We start from the raw sequence: 15,894 nt of genomic DNA, 5'->3' as shown, positions 1-15,894 counted from the left end.
TCTAGTATCATTCTTTACCAAACCAAAACTTCTTTTTCTTCTCTCTTTTACACTGACTACGCAAGCCTACGTATAATGTATAATGTATACCTTTTTTTATGATTATTTTCTCTTTTCTCATCGTTTCGTTGATGTGAGTCTATGCAGCGCGAGCGACGAGAAGCGCGAGCACACACACACAGCTGGCAGCGGATGATGTTTTATTGCGTCCAGCACGAAAGGAACAAGAAAAACAAACTTCAACAACTTCCAAAAGGCGAATCAAATAGGAGTCAGGAGAAAAAGTGAGTGAAGTGGAAACGCACGAGCGATGGCGATTCGCTTGAATTATATCCGTAGACATTCCGTATTTATTGTTGATTTTTCTTGGCCCCTGCCAATGTTGTCGTATAGCTGGGCAGCGGTCGAGGGCGCAAACAATTTCCTACGGATTGCGATGCTGTAAGACGGGCTCGTGAAGAGCAAAGGGCAGTTGGCACCAGCGGCAGGATAGAGAATTGGTGGCCTTCATGTCGAGTAAACACGATCGGCAGATACGATGGGAACACGGCAAAGAATAGACCGGTCGAACATCTTGGAAGCCGCAGACGCAGGGCGAGGTGTTGTTGTTGGCTGTCGTTGGTTTGACGACGACGACGCCAGTAGCGTCCGAAGATGAGCTCGCCGGGCCTTTGGATCGCACGGTGGTGGTGGTGGTACGCCTTCCGGTTAAATGTTGTAGGCTCGAAGCCACGTTAGATAGCCATTTTCTTGAGGGATCGATGACTGCTGGTTGCGGAGGTGCGGGAACAGACGGTACGGATGTGCTGGGTCGTTTGTCTGCGGCTTTCGGTACGTCACCCAGCTGAAGAAGCGTGTCCGATGATCTAGTCTGAATCGGGCCCGTTGTTCGCGGACAGTTTTTCAGACACGGTCGGTGAGATTCTTTCAATAGAAAAGAATCGATGCGCGCTTTGAGAGCTGTATCATAGATGGGCCGATGACTAGCAGAGATGGGCTTTGCAGTAAAGGGGTCGCTCGGCGGTCTGCCCCAAGACGCTTCTTGCTTAGCGAAACGCTCCAAAGTCCTCTCGTCTATGACGTTACCAGATGGTAAACGGACTGGCATGGACATTATTTCGCACGTCAAGCCATCAAGGAATTCTTCGGGGATTTCAAAATCATCTTCAGCCGCAGCACCTGCAATTTGACTGGCCTCGGTGTTAGTGTTAGTGCCACTTTTGCGGGCATCAATCACGTCAGGCCTATTACGGGAGCAGAGAGTTTTCGGTTGGTTGTTATCGTACCACTTGGATAGAACAGTTCTTGCTAGCGGAGCAGGGCAAGAGTAATCCACATACCCCCATACAGATAAGCTCCCAAGGGCTGGTATAGAAGAGCCAGATGTTTTAACAATTCTGATTCGCAGGCTCCAGACAGACGACAGTGACTTGTTCATTCGACCGTTTATGTCTTGCCTGGCAAAATTTTCTGCAGGGAGTGATCTACATGAAGCAGAATGTAGAGCACTAACTATGTAGACCCCCTTTTTATCACAATCCCAATAGTACTTCCCAACCTGGTTAAAAATCCCATAGTTGAATGCATCATATCCACCTGTTAAAAGATAGAAAAAGAACCTCCTTTGAAAAAATTTCCAATCTGGCCATAAACATGTGTTCAATCTGTTTGACACAGTTACTAATGACGCTTTATACATCCCTCAGACACTAAATTATTATTTACTACACCATCAGAAAACAACCCACATAAAAGATGTTCTCTTCAATACATTCTGATCTATGAAGGTCAAATTCTACATCCTGCTACAAGAACCAAGGCTAAAACATGCAAGTCACTAATAAAACAAACTTATACCACTTATACTATTTCCAAAATATCTTTGCCACTTCTCTTACCTGATTGTTCACATTGAACGAAGATCTCACATCCTGTAGATTGTTGAGAACCAACTCTGGAATTGACCGAAATGCAGCATATCTTGACAGGACATGGAAATTGAAGTATGATATCAACTGGAGGGCGCACAAAAGAGTCAGCAAGAAAACCTCGATTTCTTGAGGTGAGATCATCAGATATTAGATTTTCAATTTTGTAATTATCAGCCATCCTACAAGCAAAAGCAAGAAAATTTATGTTATTTTCTGCAATATTCTTTTAGTTGAGATAATATTATAACTATTAAATAAAAATTATTACTGACACTTGACTACACAAGATCCGAGATCCCAAATATTCATGGCAAAAGTTAACAGCCATTTAACAGCAGACAGCACACGAACAAATGTTCCGTGAATCTTTCAAACTTCAAATGACCATGCCCCAAGTTTTGTTGTTTCGTCTGCTAGTCATTCTATCTTTTTTTGTCGGCCACGCTTGTCACACACACAAGTCGAGATGTCTAAAATATTTACCCCAACAAATCAAATTCGTCTAACAAATGTAGCAGTAGTACGAATGAAAAAAGGTGGTAAGCGATACGAAATTGCGTGTTACAAAAATAAAGTCGTATCTTGGAGAAATAAAGTGTAAGTTTGATTTGAATTATATTGTAATTTTGCTTTTGATATCTAAAGTAAATTCCCTATAGTGAAACAGATCTCGACGAAGTTCTTCAAGCAAGAACGGTATTCTCCAATGTTTCCAAAGGCCAAGTTGCTAAAAAAGAAGATTTGATATCTAGTTTTGGAACGGAAGACCAGAATGTCATCTGCCAAGAGATTCTTGCAAAGGGAGAACTGCAGGTGTCTGAGAAAGAGCGTCATGTTCAACAAGACTCCATGCTAAAGGAAATTGCCACAATGGTGTCAGATAAATGTGTTAACCCTGAAACCAAAAGACCCTATCCTGTAACCATGATTGAAAAAGCAATGAAAGACATCCATTTCTCAGTAAAGCCCAACCGAAATTGTAAACAACAGGTTGGTATTATAGCTAATCACCGTTTTTTAAAGTTCTAAAATTATGTTTCTACATTTTAGACTCTGGAGGTTATTAAGATGCTGAAGAGTCACATGCCAATTGAGAGGGCTCATATGAGGTTAAGAATTTCTGCTCATAAAGAAGGTAGAAAACTCAAAGAAAAGCTGTCAAAATTGTGCACTAGCATTGAGTCTGAAGAATGGGAGGACAGCACCCTTATTTTGGTAAGCCTGAGTTTAAAATACACTTTTAAATTATAGATTTTTTTTTTTTAATTTAAAAACAATTTATGTAGAACCTTTTTATTTATTATACAATAGTTTTGGTTTGTATTATTTTAGTCGGTGATTCAATTATATAGATTGTATACAGTAGAAAGCGCATTCTAAAAAAGCTTACACTTGCAGGAGAGACAAGCTGCATTAGAAATAAGCAAATGTTTCAATGTCTCTATTTGTTAAAATTTAAATACGCTCAATGATGTGATTCCTTTTTTTTTTTTTTTAAATAATAGGTATGCTTGATCGATCCGGGTAATTTCCGCGAAATTGAAGATCTGGTCAAGTCCGATACAAAAGGTCAAGGTCACATGGAATTGCTTAATTTAAAAGAAGTAACGGAAGGAGAAGAAACGGTAGAATAATTATTTTCCACGCTGTCAGTTGTCGCGTAAGGAAAATATACTGTTTGTTTTTTTGGTGTCAGGCGATCGCCTTACCTATTTGAAAAACGACTGATTTTTTAATTTTTGTTTTAACACGAGCAGAGGTGATTCAAGACAGTTCGAATCCCGTGTTGCTAGTGATGGCATAACGGAGTTTCTCCTTCAACGTACTTCTGCGCTGGTAGTTTGGCAGTTTCAGCAAATTGAAGCAAGTAGAAGACGTTGGCAGTCGGTTAATGGGATCTCGCTTTCGAATGGTAAAGAAACCTCGAATAACGCTTCCTGAAAAAGAAATAGCACAAAAGGATCAAATAGAATTAAGGTTTTTGAGTTTTGACAAAAGAATCGAAAACCTAGCTGGTGGTGACGGGGCAACTTAACCGTTATGATGGGAAACTATCATCGTGCCAGTTAAAAAAACGTCGACAGGATTAGTCAAATCTAGGTAGCTGTTAGGCCGGAAATGGGGAGGGGCAATATAAGAAAGCAATTCAAGCGCTCGTGTTTCTATGATAGGTCTGTTTTCAACAGGCTGTGGTCAGATACTGAATTAGGTCAGTGGCCATGAAAAAAAAAATGTAGAAACACGAATAATAATTTCATGGTTCCTTTTGAACGGCTGCAGAAACTGTCCACGCCATTAAAAGTTCAATACTTCACGCCCATAAGTGGCTTGACTCGACACGGATTAAAATGCACAACGACTTTCTTGCTCAGTGTTGAAGGGTATAGCAAAGCTCCAAAGGAAAGGAGTTTCGGTCACGCTTGGCAAAGCTTACTTTCTGGCAGGCTATCGCCGCAACCAAATAAAAAAAAGGGTTAAGAACAAGGAAAAATCAACTGGGGCGAAAGCACCAGCAAGCTTTTTGAGCTAGAATCGGCCGGAAATCAAGCGTGAGATACCGAAACAACCAAAGGCGTCGCCCGCAGGTGCGGCTCAGTGGTATTGTTCTAATGCATGTCACAGCGCACTAATTAGATGTAAAGGGGGGAAGGAAACAATTGAGCTGTGGGGGACTTCCACGCAATCAGAACGGCACTTTTCTTAGAAATAGCCGTTTTGAAACGCCAGTAAAGATTGCAATTCTATACTTGTCCTCACCTATCGTGTCTCCATTATCTTCATCCTCGTTGACTTCCACGCAGCGAATCGAGAAAGGTGGTTGTAGATGAGCAAATCCCAAAAGAGGGGGCTTGGAACAACTAGTCACGAACTGAACAAAATAGTTTGCATGATTGTCAAAACATCGCCTTTGTGATTCAATGAATTCATAAAATATAAAGCCATAGGTACAGACGTACTTTTAAGAAGAGACGCTTTTCCTCGTCGTTGAGGTCATTGTCAAGAATGTCCCACAGCCAAGAGATAACACGGTGGTTGTCGTGAAAACCCCCATAATATTGCGTGTGCTTGCGCAAGTCTTTGAAGTTAATCGGCTCCTTGTCGTCGGCAATGAGTCTTTGTATCTAGTCGACCAGTAAGAAAACGCGTTGAAGAATGAACAACACAAGATATAAAACTAAATTCGGAACCTCGGGAGTAGAAAATAGGGAGAGCCATTCAGGGTTGACGAGAGTACGAAATCCTCTCAAGAAAGCCGATGTCTGGTCTCGGATCTGTGTATGCATGCGGAAATGGGCCATTTGGTGGATGTAGGAAATTCTAAATCAGCGAAGAAGAATAATTTAAATCTTCCCGTTCAAGTTCGTTGAATAACAGAAAAAATCATTTCCCAACAACAATAGAAATATAAATTACTTGTTCTCGTTTGTAACGGGAATAGCCTTGCCCCCGGGTCGTAATTCTTGCGTTATCAATTTCCCCATGAAATCGTCATCTACCGAAAATGTCAGTGACAAGTCGGAAACGTCACCTACGCACGCGGGAAATGGGTTGGTTCAGTTTGAAAACAACATTCATTTTGCGTTTGCCTTTGGGCAACTGATTTTACCTTCATAGCGCTTGATGTAAGTTAAACTACGATATAGTTCCGGGTCCAGAGAAGGCAATTCGTCAAGGGCCGAATATAAAACGCTGTGAGTTTGCCCCAAGACTTGACTGAGGAAAAACGACGCCAAAGGAACGTCAACTGTCGAACCCTTTTTAAAAAGAATTTCAAATGATTGCACGGCCTGACGAACAACGAAGTAAAATATACCTCATAAACTGCTTTTCCGAGTAATTTCCCCGCAAATTCAAACAAATGCAAGTGGTTATCTGTCAAATAGGAAGTGGGCGATGGATAAAGACGTTGGTCCTTAGTCGAACGGAACAAATTGAGGGAAGGGTCAAATAACTTTCGAACCGTTTCCTCGAGAAATTCTGTATCATAAAATGGTTTAAAAACAAAGAAAAATTATATGAAATCGCAATAAAATATTCGAAGAAGAATTTACCCTTGAAAACTCCATCTTGATCGATGCCTGCTTCATCTAGACCTTGCAAATTAATAAATTTGACTCGAATGATGCCTTTCCATAGTTGCATCGGCAAATCTGCCAACTGCCGGAAAGAGTCTTCCACCATACGCAACCTTCGTCAGTCAGGAAAAAAAACCCGGCTCAGATCAATGACATCTTATCTTTTACAAATTGTTATAAAGCACGCAAGAAAAAGGGAAAAAACCTGTGGACTGTTATCAGGATAGATTGTGGTGATGCCGAAGCTGTTTCAGTCAGCCCCAGGGCATTTTTCTCATTAGAGATATACTTGCGAAATAACAAAACCCGATCTTCCAATGGAATAACGTGAGGCATCTTTTGAAGCAGCAGCTGAAGAGAGACAAAATTGCAAAAATAAAAAGGAGATGAATTACTTGTGCGAACGGGAAAAACACATACGTCGCTTCGTTTTACCTGAACAGATTGCCTCCCACGCTCTAGTTCGGCTACGAGAAGTGAGCTCTTCACGTCCTTGACGAGCCAGTGGTCCTTGGGAGCGAATGGACGCCTGCAGTCGCGGCGGTAGACGACCATTAGCAATGTATGAGCTGCGTGAAATAGGTTGTAATTCGATGCCGACGACCCATAGGAATGAAAAGAAGAAGCGTCTGTTGCACGCAGGAAGAAGATACACAAGAAATAATACATATAAACAATCAGAAGTCATAAAAATACATCCGCAGTCGAAATAATGCCTACCGGCCAACCCATTCCAGATGGCTTTGAACATGAAATGATTGAGAAATGAGGAAACATTGCAAAACTCTAACAGCGTGAAGGGCTTTTGCTCTTCGTACATCTCTAGGTCATCCAGAACGCTGTAAAACGAAAAATGAATTTAGAAAGGAAATTATTTCCCTTCACGTGTGGTAAAACTCACGTAACAAAATGGGTAGTTCCTTCGCAGAAAAGGTGAAGCATCTGACACTCGGGTGAAAGACGCTTGGAATCGACAGACAGTAAATCCAGATAGGTTTTTAACCCATGATTTGGTCCTAATGAACTGATAAAATGCCATAGATTTGGCAGAAAGTTTTCTCTACAGCTGAGTGCTGTAAAGACGAAATTATGAATTTCATCTTGGAATCATTGGAAAATAGTTTTTTAAGTTTACCCGTCAAAATATCCATTCGCATCTGAGTCAAAGTAGATAAGGCTGTTTGGTACATTGATGCGACTAGTGCAACCTGTGTGACTTCAGGACTCCCAAGTTTACGAGTGGGGTAGACGACTTGATTGCTTTTGCTGGATTTGCTATTGCCCAATGCTTTCTTGAAAGCTGTGACCAAATTCTTGTCATCAGGAGTTTCTTTCCGTGGATCCGGATTATTATATTCTTGGCGTTCTGCAACGGGCAAGCAAGCTGTGAGTTGCTGAACCAATGGAGATGTCCATAGAAAACTAAGCTGTTGCTTAATCAAGGGAGTGGTCTCTTGAACGTCCAACATAGAAGTGGATTTTTCGTTGCTAGAAAACCACCCCAAGATTGGATGCCACTGTGTTAAGTTTGATTGCTTTGATTGCACATATCTTTGGCAATGTTCCAAGAGCCTACAAACTAAACACTGAAAAATTTTTTTTTCAATTATTGGAATATGCTTATTTCAGTAAATTATCCAATGACTTACAACAAAATTGGGAAAAATTAGATTCTTCAGAGATTCCTCCTCTTCCATTTGAGTCAATTGAATAATGTTTCCTAGTAAACAAATGGAAAACGTGGCCTCAAGGGTGTGGAATACGATACGAGTGTTCTGTTCAGCGTTCAGAAATTCCAGAATCCGCGTTAAAAGTGCACTTGACTTGAATTGCGATACTGACTGGAAAACAAGAAAACAGATATTTCATTTTTTTAAATGTTACTGTAGAAGATAAAAATTTACCTCTGGAGTAATTGCTTGAAGGTGAAGAATAAATCCAGGAACGCTAAATATGTTCAGTATGTACAAGGTTAGGAGTCTACTTGAGAATTCAGAAGCTAATAATGGTCTCAAACTCAAGGTCATAATCGCAGACACGGCCGCGTGTTTAAGATATCTTCGTTGGCCGCATAAACCACGGAGCAATAAGGTCTACACAGATAAATTTAAGTAAAATAACATATTTTAGATTTTTTGCGTTCAGCTTGATCAACCTACCTTTAGTACAGGGTAATAATTCAGAGACACAAGGTGGCCCATAACATTGTTGCATAATTGTTGCATACCATTTTTTAACGTTTCCGGCAGTTTCCCACTATTTAAAATTTTCCAAGCTGTGATTGATGTGAAACTTATCTGTTCATTTTAAAAAATTAACGCAGATTAGCTATGCTATAGATATATAAATATCTGGTTTTTTAAACAGGTTTTATTACCAACAAGTGAAGATATATTGTTAACTGTTTGGAATCATGGGGAGATTCAGGTTTTAGTTGTTCCATCATGCAAAGGCATAGTTCCAAAACTTTTTTCAAATGGTTAATCCATGAAACTGCATGCTCTTTATTTAGTGCCACTCCTACACAGCTCAACTTGGGTGATTCTTGCTCCAGGCTCGCAATTAGATATCTAAGTTTAAAATTCTGTCAAGTAATTCTGCAACACAAGGCAAATAAAAATTTACCTGCAATATATTTCCAATCTTTCCTTGTCTTTTGTAGGATCAAAAGTTTTAATTACTTTTCTACTTATTTTGAATGCATCTATGGACAAAAGTTTGCTTGTGTCCGAAAACGCAGCATCAAATTGCAATCTGTGGAGAGTTTAAAAAATGTCTATAACTAAACTTTACACTCATGCTTTAGTCTTCATACCTGACTTCTCTCCATAATTTAATACGACAAAGCCACCCACGAACCATTCGCTGAATCTTGATGGCTGATTCGTTTTGTGATTTCGCATTCTGTCTTATTTCTCTGGCAGTTCTTGCTTGATTCAAGAAGGCATCTTTAGACGGTGCGACACCACTGAACATTGCGATTGAATTGCTAAATTAATTGAATTCTCTACAAAGAATTCCTGGGTAAATTGTCAAATGTAGAAATCAAAACAAACACGTAAATATTGTGTGGGGCTTTCCACTTTCGAGTCGACTGCAAGAATTGGTTCATCGATTGCATAATTTATCTAACAACGATATGCGATACACCAAAACTATCGATAGTTGATACTTTTGCCTTTTTTTTTTTTAAATATAATATTTTCTTACAGCCTTTTCTTTTTTTTTTTCATTTAGACATGATTAATGTCTTTAAAAACTCGGCTTTCGACTCGACAAAGCAGGAAATCTCTTGACGCGCCTTCTACATTGGCGCCGGTCCGGCACCCCATGCACTAGCTTAAAAAACTTTTTTTTTGTTAGAAACTTAGAAGCATTTTGTTGGTAATAAGATCAAATCGTAGCTAACTTCAGATGGAAATAGAATTTGAAATATTGAAAGGGAAATCTAAACGAAAGGCAAGGTGAATGTAGTGCATTTTTTAAATTATAAACGAACCAAAACTGTATAACAGTGATGCCTTGGTTATGTATACGTAGGCCTACCCGAACAAAAGGATGGGTATATTTTGGTTTTCTATGAATTTTTTTAACTGTATAATCCACAAAGAAAGGGGGTCTAAAATTATTGCTTCTAGATCATGTCCTAGATAAGTTAAGAGGGTCACAACAGCCTACGAAGGTTATTGACCGTCGACCGTTAGTTTTGGGTCTTCCTTGAGGACGACCTTTGATCCACTTCCAGACTTGACCTGTGTGGCTGTGCCTATGACCAACAGAAAAAAAGGCAGTTATGGGGTAAAAGAGGGGGCTGAGTTTAAGAAACAGGAAGTAACTCTACCTGAAGAGAAAACGGTGAGATAGGGGCCTCTGGACTCACAGTCACAATCAGAAATTCGTCCGGAGATGACCCGTCTGAAGCAACTCACAATAACGTGCCTGATGGTAGTAGTAGCGAGCGCTTTGTCTCCTACTGCTCCTCATGATCAACCTTATTCTTCAATCAACTTTTACGGAAAAAGACCTCAACCAGTTTTCCAACAAGAAACTCCGATTCCAAGGTAGTATTACAGGAATTGTTATTTCTATTATTTTTGAAAGAAACCTTATCACAGTTTAACTTATTCAGCACTGAACCAAGCGCAAACGACGAACTCCTCTCTCACTCTCTTGGAGCAGCCAAAGTAATTATTCGACCAGTTTCACAGCTGTCAACTCTAGCACCACTCCAAAGTCAACAACAAGAAAATGATAACAAAGCTGACGGGTGTAAATGTGAACCGATTAACTCTTGCCCCATTGAGCTGATGGATTTCCGTTTCGCTGTCAGCTGCGAGTATGGAACTGTCCGTTGCTGTCGTCCACTGGAACCTGTTCTCATTAAAGAAACGACGACTAGTAAGCCAATGGTGGTAACTCCAGCTTCGACACTAAAGTGGCCAAGGAAGTCGTGCAGGTGCAAGCCCCGCAAAGAGTGCGATGAACAAGCAATTGACAGGAAATCCGATATAGGCTGCAGCGCTGGTAATGTTCGTTGCTGTGAAACGGGAACAAATACTGGAAATTCTAAAACAGAAGCTAGCCCCGATGCTCACGTCCTGGGGGGCAACAGCTTTCGACCTGTCCAACTGCCTTTTCTAAAAATGCCGCAGCCAGCAGACGAGGTATAGAAAATTTCAAATTAATAAATAGTCTCGATGTTAATTACTTTAAATCACTTTGTAGAGAATATCTGAGCACGAACCGCGACCTACTGATCAAGAACTTCAGCCCATAGAGGTGTGTACATTTAATGTGGTAGCTGATGGATCGAAGAATAATTTATTAAATACTCTTTTTTACCTTCAGCCAATACAGAATTCCGTGTCAACACCCGAAAACGTTTCCGTGGAAGATTCCCTATTGGCAACAACTACTGAGAAGGTGCAATTAAAAAACTTGTTTCTTTCACTCAAGTAAACAATAAAATAATCGTTTCCGTTGAATGAATTTCTTAATCAGGAACAAGAAGAAATTCAAGAACAATTAGAGGAACAGCAAAACAAAACACCGTTAGCCATTCAACAATTCAAGCCAAGCCAACCTCTAAACCCAACTCAACAGCAAATCAATCCGCAATTTGCAGTTCCGATCCGCCAATCGAATCCACCAATCAGAAACCCTGCGTTCAATAGTTTCCCTTTGAACCAAAATCAGAACCCGTCTCTAGGATCCCAATTTCAGCAACCGCCCCGTAATCAACCAACAATTGGCATTCCTTTCCAACAACTCCAACCACCGATCCGCCCCATGAATTCAAACTTCCGCCCATCAAATACCGCTGAAGTAAATGCGCACCAACTTGGTCAGCCAATTCATAACCCATTCCAGCCAAGCTTTCCAATGGGTCCACCTCCAATGGTAGGGCAATTCCAGAATCGTACTCTTGAAAAAAAATAAAAGAACATTTTAATTAATTCGATTACATTATTTAGATTCAACAGGGCGCCGAAAAACCCTTCAATTTCCAGTCACCTATGGGAACACCTAACTTTAATCAACAGCCTCCTCAACGCAGACCCACAATGCCGACTCAACCGAACACCTTCCCACAACAGCAGTTTCAGCGTCCACCACCACCACCTGCATCAGCAAGTGGCGGAGGCTTCTTCAGTAGTTTAATGAACATGTTCGGCAACTAGATTCTAAAATGCGTTACTCATCGACTAATTTATGCTCCTAATCTACAATCGAATTTAATTCCTAATTTATACTATTACCCCGACGTTTCCTGAATCAATAAAAACTAGTTTTTGAAAGTTGAAAAAGTTGTATTATTACGGCTTCAACGTGGCTTGATAGAAGAGAAAAATGGAACATTCATCTTCTTTTCAAGCCAACTGTCACACGAGACCAAAACAAACTTAGAACACAATAGATACAGTAAAAAAGAATGACGGTTACTTGCACCAAATCTAGTACGGCCTTGATCGATCACGTCCGCGGTCACTATTTACAAAAACAAAACAGTAAATTTGAATTCATTTTCACTTAAATAATATTAAGTCTATTACCCGAATGATGGACCACCGCCACCACCTCGTCCACCACGATCGCCGTATCCACCTCGATCGCCACCTCTTCCGCCACGGAAGCCTCCGCGATCACCGTATCCTCCTCGGCCACCCCCGCCGCCGCCGCCACCACCTCCACTGTAACCACCGCGATCACCACCTCTTCCGCCTCGATCACCGAACCCACCGCGATCTCCAAATCCGCCTCGCCCACCTCCACGACTGAATCCACCGTCTTCTTATAAAACAAAGAATAAGTGTTAGATAGAGGTTAAAGTTAATCAAACTATGAATTTGTGTTACCATCATCTCCTCTTCCGCCACGGAATCCACCTCTTGATGGGCCATCACTTCCGCGCCCACCACGGCTTCCACCACGTCCGAAACCACCCCCTCGGCTTCCACGGTCATCATCATCTATAAAAACAAAATCACAAATACGCATTAGAAGCGCCATACTCAATGAGCTGTCGTAAAAATAATGTTGAATCCCAATCATGCTTTTCGAGTGCTACAGATTTTTGCCTTCATATCCAAATTAAAATCGTAAAATCCCAAACGGCAAGTCAAGTCTGAATCACTCAAGGATCGTCCATTATAAAAGTATGATTGGAATTGTATATAACCACTAGAAGCTCCTCCGCCACCTTGAGGTCCAGATCCACCAGTCAAATCCGATCGTGGAGCTTTGCAGCGATTGCATTCAGAGCGCCAAGCAAAATTGGTGTTTCCGCAAGCAGATTCGGCACAGCGCCAATCACCGTCTCGGCCAGGACCTATTTCAATTGCATAATTTAGCCAAGAAAGCAAATATCATTGATTAATCATACCGCCAGATGGGGGCCCACCTCCTCCACGTCCGCCGCGATCACTTCCACCACGATCACCTCCTCCTCCTCGAGGTCCACCTCGTCCCCCGTAGCCTCCTCCGTTACTATCGCGACCACCTCCCCCGAAGCCTCCTCCTCCGCCACCTCCCCCAAATCCGCCGCCTCCGCGTGCGCCACCCCCGCCACGACCTCCACGGAAGCCTCCAGGGAAGTTGTTTTTCCTCGTAGCCATAGAGACTTTCAGCACTGGTCCGTTATTAAATGGCTGGCCTGTAATACAAATTTAAAAAATGGCTAAGAAAGAAAACACATCATAATAATACAAGTTACGAACCATGGAACCACTGGATTGCAGCATTAGCGGCGCTAGGATCGTCGTAGGTGATTGTTGCTTCTCCTTTGGGAGCGCCAGTGTCACGATCTTTGAACAACCAGATTTTAGGTTTGCCAGTTTTCTTGTCAATCTATCGAGACAAAAGAATAAAAATTATCAAAATGAAAAATGTTGATTTGGATGTTTTAATAAATACTTTTATAACACCAATCGAACCAAAAAAGGTTTCGATCTCGGTCTCGGTCACACTTTCAGGAAGACCCGAAACAAACACGCTGTCGTCCATAACAATACGGTCATCAGCAACGGCTCCTGGTGCAGCTCCACCTTGTCAACGAAACATACATTAAAGATTAAATGCAGGTACTCACAATTGAAATAAACGGCGGCAGGAAGCAAGTCCCACAGTTGGGTTAGGATGTGCTAAATACTATAGTCGGACCGTTCACCAAACTTTCCATGAGTAAATTTAACCTTTAGCCGATTTCTCTCCCCACTTTTTCACTTCCTTTGTTCTTACCCTTTACAGGACCAGTTTCAATTGACCTGTTCACGTTACAGATACACCCATAGGTTTTCTGGACTCATTTCTTTAAACCACTCACACACCATTTTTGTTGGGGATTCTTTACACACAACCATTTGGAATTTTTTAAAGAAAAAACCACCAATTTCTGGTGGAAATAAGTTTTTTTACCCAACACACCACTTAAAGACTAGAACCACACGTTCGGCCTCTTTCGGGGTTTAAATTCATGGAAAGTGGCTGACAATTGACTGAAATACCGTAGCATACAAAGGTAACATTCTCCAGGTATATCACTGTACACGCAGAAAGTCTGAAACTCTTTTATCAAAGAGTACAGAAATTCTGTACCGTAGATTCGTAAATATGCACAAGGAGATTTGATAAGAATAAAGATGGAGATAGAGTATTTTGCTTGATACTTGCACCAACAGGAATGCCATTTGGATGTCGAAGATTTTTCACCACCACAACGGCAAGATTGTGACAAACCGTACCAGAAGTAGACACAGTAAGAAAGGCATCGTTAGATGAACCTTTGAATTACCTTTGGGAAACCCGTCTCTGCTTCCAGCGTTATGACTGCAATAGCCAGAAAGATACATTTTGCTATACCCTGTCTTTGACACCAAATTGGCTAAGATGCATTTGCCATCTTGCTTTCAAATTATTATGGAACACAATATGATATAACTTATGCAAATAATACTATTCAAAAAATTCGAAATTTACTACAAATAAGAATAATTAAAAAAAAAACATGAAGTAAAACAAATCAAACAATAACAAATTACCAAAACACCATGTTCAGATTATGCAATATGAAAAAAATTACTACTTTCTTTTAAATAACCAATGTTGGGTGCACTTGGCACAGTATAACCGTTGTAAACTGTTACATGTGATGGTCACATACCAAACTCCGCGTATTTAAAAATGGATAAATTTCTTTACCATCAATCCGAAACGACCACATTAAGATATTCATGTTTTTTACTTGAATCACAACACTGTTTTTTGCTCCACCGAAGTGAAAACCGTGAGTACCCGTTTGTTAAACCCGAATGACTTTGAGCATACTAAGTTTTTACGTAATACCAAAACATTGTTTTAAAGATACCATTGGACCCAAACTTTCGTATTCTTGAACGCAATTTGAAATTTCCCTTTTACTGGTTGTAACCTTTAATCAAACTGTACACTTAATTTTTCTACACTATCTTAACAGCTATTTGAATAACAAAACTCACCTGAATCCTCCCCCTCCTCCACTTCGATCACCTCTATCGCCGCCGTAACCACCTCCGCCGCCACCACCACCTGATATGATAACATAAAGTTAAATTTGCTAAATAAAATAGGCTAGGACAAAGTATGATTACCGCCATAAGCTGCTGATCCACCATATGATCCTGCATTGTCATAACTTGATCCACCACCACCACCGCCTCCATAAGCTGTCTGTTCGCCATAGGCACTATAACCAGCACTGCTGCTTCCTGTAGTAAAATTGTATGTGTTGATCAAAATGTTAGAAATGACGAAATGTTAGAAGTTAACAAACCTGACGGATATGCAGTGGATGGTGCACCACCAGCACCACCTTGTTGAGTGCTGTAGCCGCCAACTGGGCCATCACCGCCAGAATACCCAGAGTATGGTGCTGCGCTTTGACCTTGGTTTCCCCATCCACCGCTTACAGGGGCACCAGAAGGAGGACCTCCATAGGCAGGTGCAGCCTGATCGTAACTGCTGTAGCCACCATAGGCACCACCACCACCACCTCCTCCAGAATATCCATATTCTGTAAATATGAAATAAGATTACTATGAGTCCTTTTTATAGATGGGATATTGATTCCCAGACAAGCTTGGGCCACAACATGGTAAAGACAGGGTTATAAATTGACGTACGTGTAACTCTAAACAAACAGTTTTCGGACTGCCAATAACATCATCATTTCGCTAAATTTATTGTCGAATCAATTTAGATGTCAACTTAACAATTAAAAAATGAAACTTACGATTGTCTCCCATGGTTTTGTTACAATAACGTCAGAACGAGATGACTATAGAAAATGCCGACTCTCCCTGTTCCGGTTAAGCTTGGGTAATGGGCGCTACAGAGCTGCCTAATCGTGGAAA

At 40.9% G+C, this 15,894-nt stretch overlaps 5 protein-coding genes across 14 annotated transcripts; 2 read left to right on the top strand and 3 right to left on the bottom strand.

The window, feature by feature from the left end:
- Positions 1 to 183: 183 nt before the first annotated feature.
- Positions 184 to 2,325, bottom strand: LOC124192700 (RING finger protein 37-like). 2 transcript variants are annotated; one of them, XM_046586156.1, is made up of 4 exons: positions 2,204 to 2,325; positions 1,899 to 2,110; positions 1,341 to 1,596; positions 184 to 1,244 (listed from the first exon to the last, which is right to left on the bottom strand). In XM_046586156.1, the coding sequence occupies exons 1-4, from the start codon at positions 2,257 to 2,259 to the stop codon at positions 425 to 427; spliced, it is 1,344 nt and encodes a 447-aa protein (XP_046442112.1). In that variant the 5' UTR covers positions 2,260 to 2,325; the 3' UTR covers positions 184 to 424. The 2 variants fall into 2 exon arrangements, with proteins under 2 accessions (XP_046442112.1, XP_046442111.1); XM_046586155.1 differs by having other exon boundaries at positions 184 to 1,596.
- An 18-nt stretch (positions 2,326 to 2,343) lies between these two features.
- Positions 2,344 to 3,652, top strand: LOC124192702 (ribosome maturation protein SBDS-like). The gene is made up of 4 exons (XM_046586158.1): positions 2,344 to 2,528; positions 2,591 to 2,921; positions 2,982 to 3,146; positions 3,437 to 3,652. Exons 1-4 carry the CDS (start codon positions 2,398 to 2,400, stop codon positions 3,563 to 3,565), a joined length of 756 nt encoding a protein of 251 aa, XP_046442114.1. The 5' UTR covers positions 2,344 to 2,397; the 3' UTR covers positions 3,566 to 3,652.
- Positions 3,209 to 9,107, bottom strand: LOC124192697 (ubiquitin-protein ligase E3B-like). Its single transcript, XM_046586152.1, has 19 exons — positions 8,823 to 9,107; positions 8,633 to 8,761; positions 8,385 to 8,577; positions 8,167 to 8,304; positions 7,912 to 8,100; positions 7,657 to 7,848; positions 7,143 to 7,593; positions 6,909 to 7,080; positions 6,728 to 6,846; positions 6,443 to 6,636; positions 6,213 to 6,358; positions 5,984 to 6,120; positions 5,746 to 5,909; positions 5,539 to 5,686; positions 5,346 to 5,460; positions 5,120 to 5,249; positions 4,889 to 5,053; positions 4,689 to 4,800; positions 3,209 to 3,868 (listed from the first exon to the last, which is right to left on the bottom strand). The coding sequence occupies exons 1-19, from the start codon at positions 8,981 to 8,983 to the stop codon at positions 3,696 to 3,698; spliced, it is 3,228 nt and encodes a 1,075-aa protein (XP_046442108.1). The 5' UTR covers positions 8,984 to 9,107; the 3' UTR covers positions 3,209 to 3,695.
- Positions 9,108 to 9,839: 732 nt separating this feature from the next.
- On the top strand, positions 9,840 to 11,814 carry LOC124192694 (nuclear transcription factor Y subunit beta-like). The gene is made up of 6 exons (XM_046586150.1): positions 9,840 to 10,068; positions 10,137 to 10,671; positions 10,733 to 10,786; positions 10,856 to 10,930; positions 11,009 to 11,407; positions 11,482 to 11,814. Exons 1-6 carry the CDS (start codon positions 9,914 to 9,916, stop codon positions 11,686 to 11,688), a joined length of 1,425 nt encoding a protein of 474 aa, XP_046442106.1. The 5' UTR covers positions 9,840 to 9,913; the 3' UTR covers positions 11,689 to 11,814.
- LOC124192692 (RNA-binding protein cabeza-like) lies at positions 11,797 to 15,881 on the bottom strand. 9 transcript variants are annotated; one of them, XM_046586140.1, is made up of 12 exons: positions 15,774 to 15,881; positions 15,315 to 15,554; positions 15,133 to 15,249; positions 15,001 to 15,070; positions 14,298 to 14,332; positions 13,421 to 13,551; positions 13,225 to 13,354; positions 12,891 to 13,160; positions 12,687 to 12,836; positions 12,364 to 12,477; positions 12,061 to 12,298; positions 11,797 to 11,995 (listed from the first exon to the last, which is right to left on the bottom strand). In XM_046586140.1, exons 1-12 carry the CDS (start codon positions 15,784 to 15,786, stop codon positions 11,962 to 11,964), a joined length of 1,542 nt encoding a protein of 513 aa, XP_046442096.1. In that variant the 5' UTR covers positions 15,787 to 15,881; the 3' UTR covers positions 11,797 to 11,961. The 9 variants fall into 9 exon arrangements, with proteins under 9 accessions (XP_046442096.1, XP_046442097.1, XP_046442099.1 ...); XM_046586141.1 differs by having other exon boundaries at positions 12,061 to 12,295; XM_046586143.1 differs by having other exon boundaries at positions 12,708 to 12,836.
- Between the last annotated feature and the right edge of the window lie 13 nt (positions 15,882 to 15,894).

Source organism: Daphnia pulex, chromosome 4 (assembly GCF_021134715.1).
Source record: "Daphnia pulex isolate KAP4 chromosome 4, ASM2113471v1".
Lineage (NCBI taxonomy): Eukaryota > Metazoa > Arthropoda > Branchiopoda > Diplostraca > Daphniidae > Daphnia > Daphnia pulex.
Note: the sequence above shows the minus strand (reverse complement) of the source record. Positions and strands in the feature narration are given on the sequence as shown.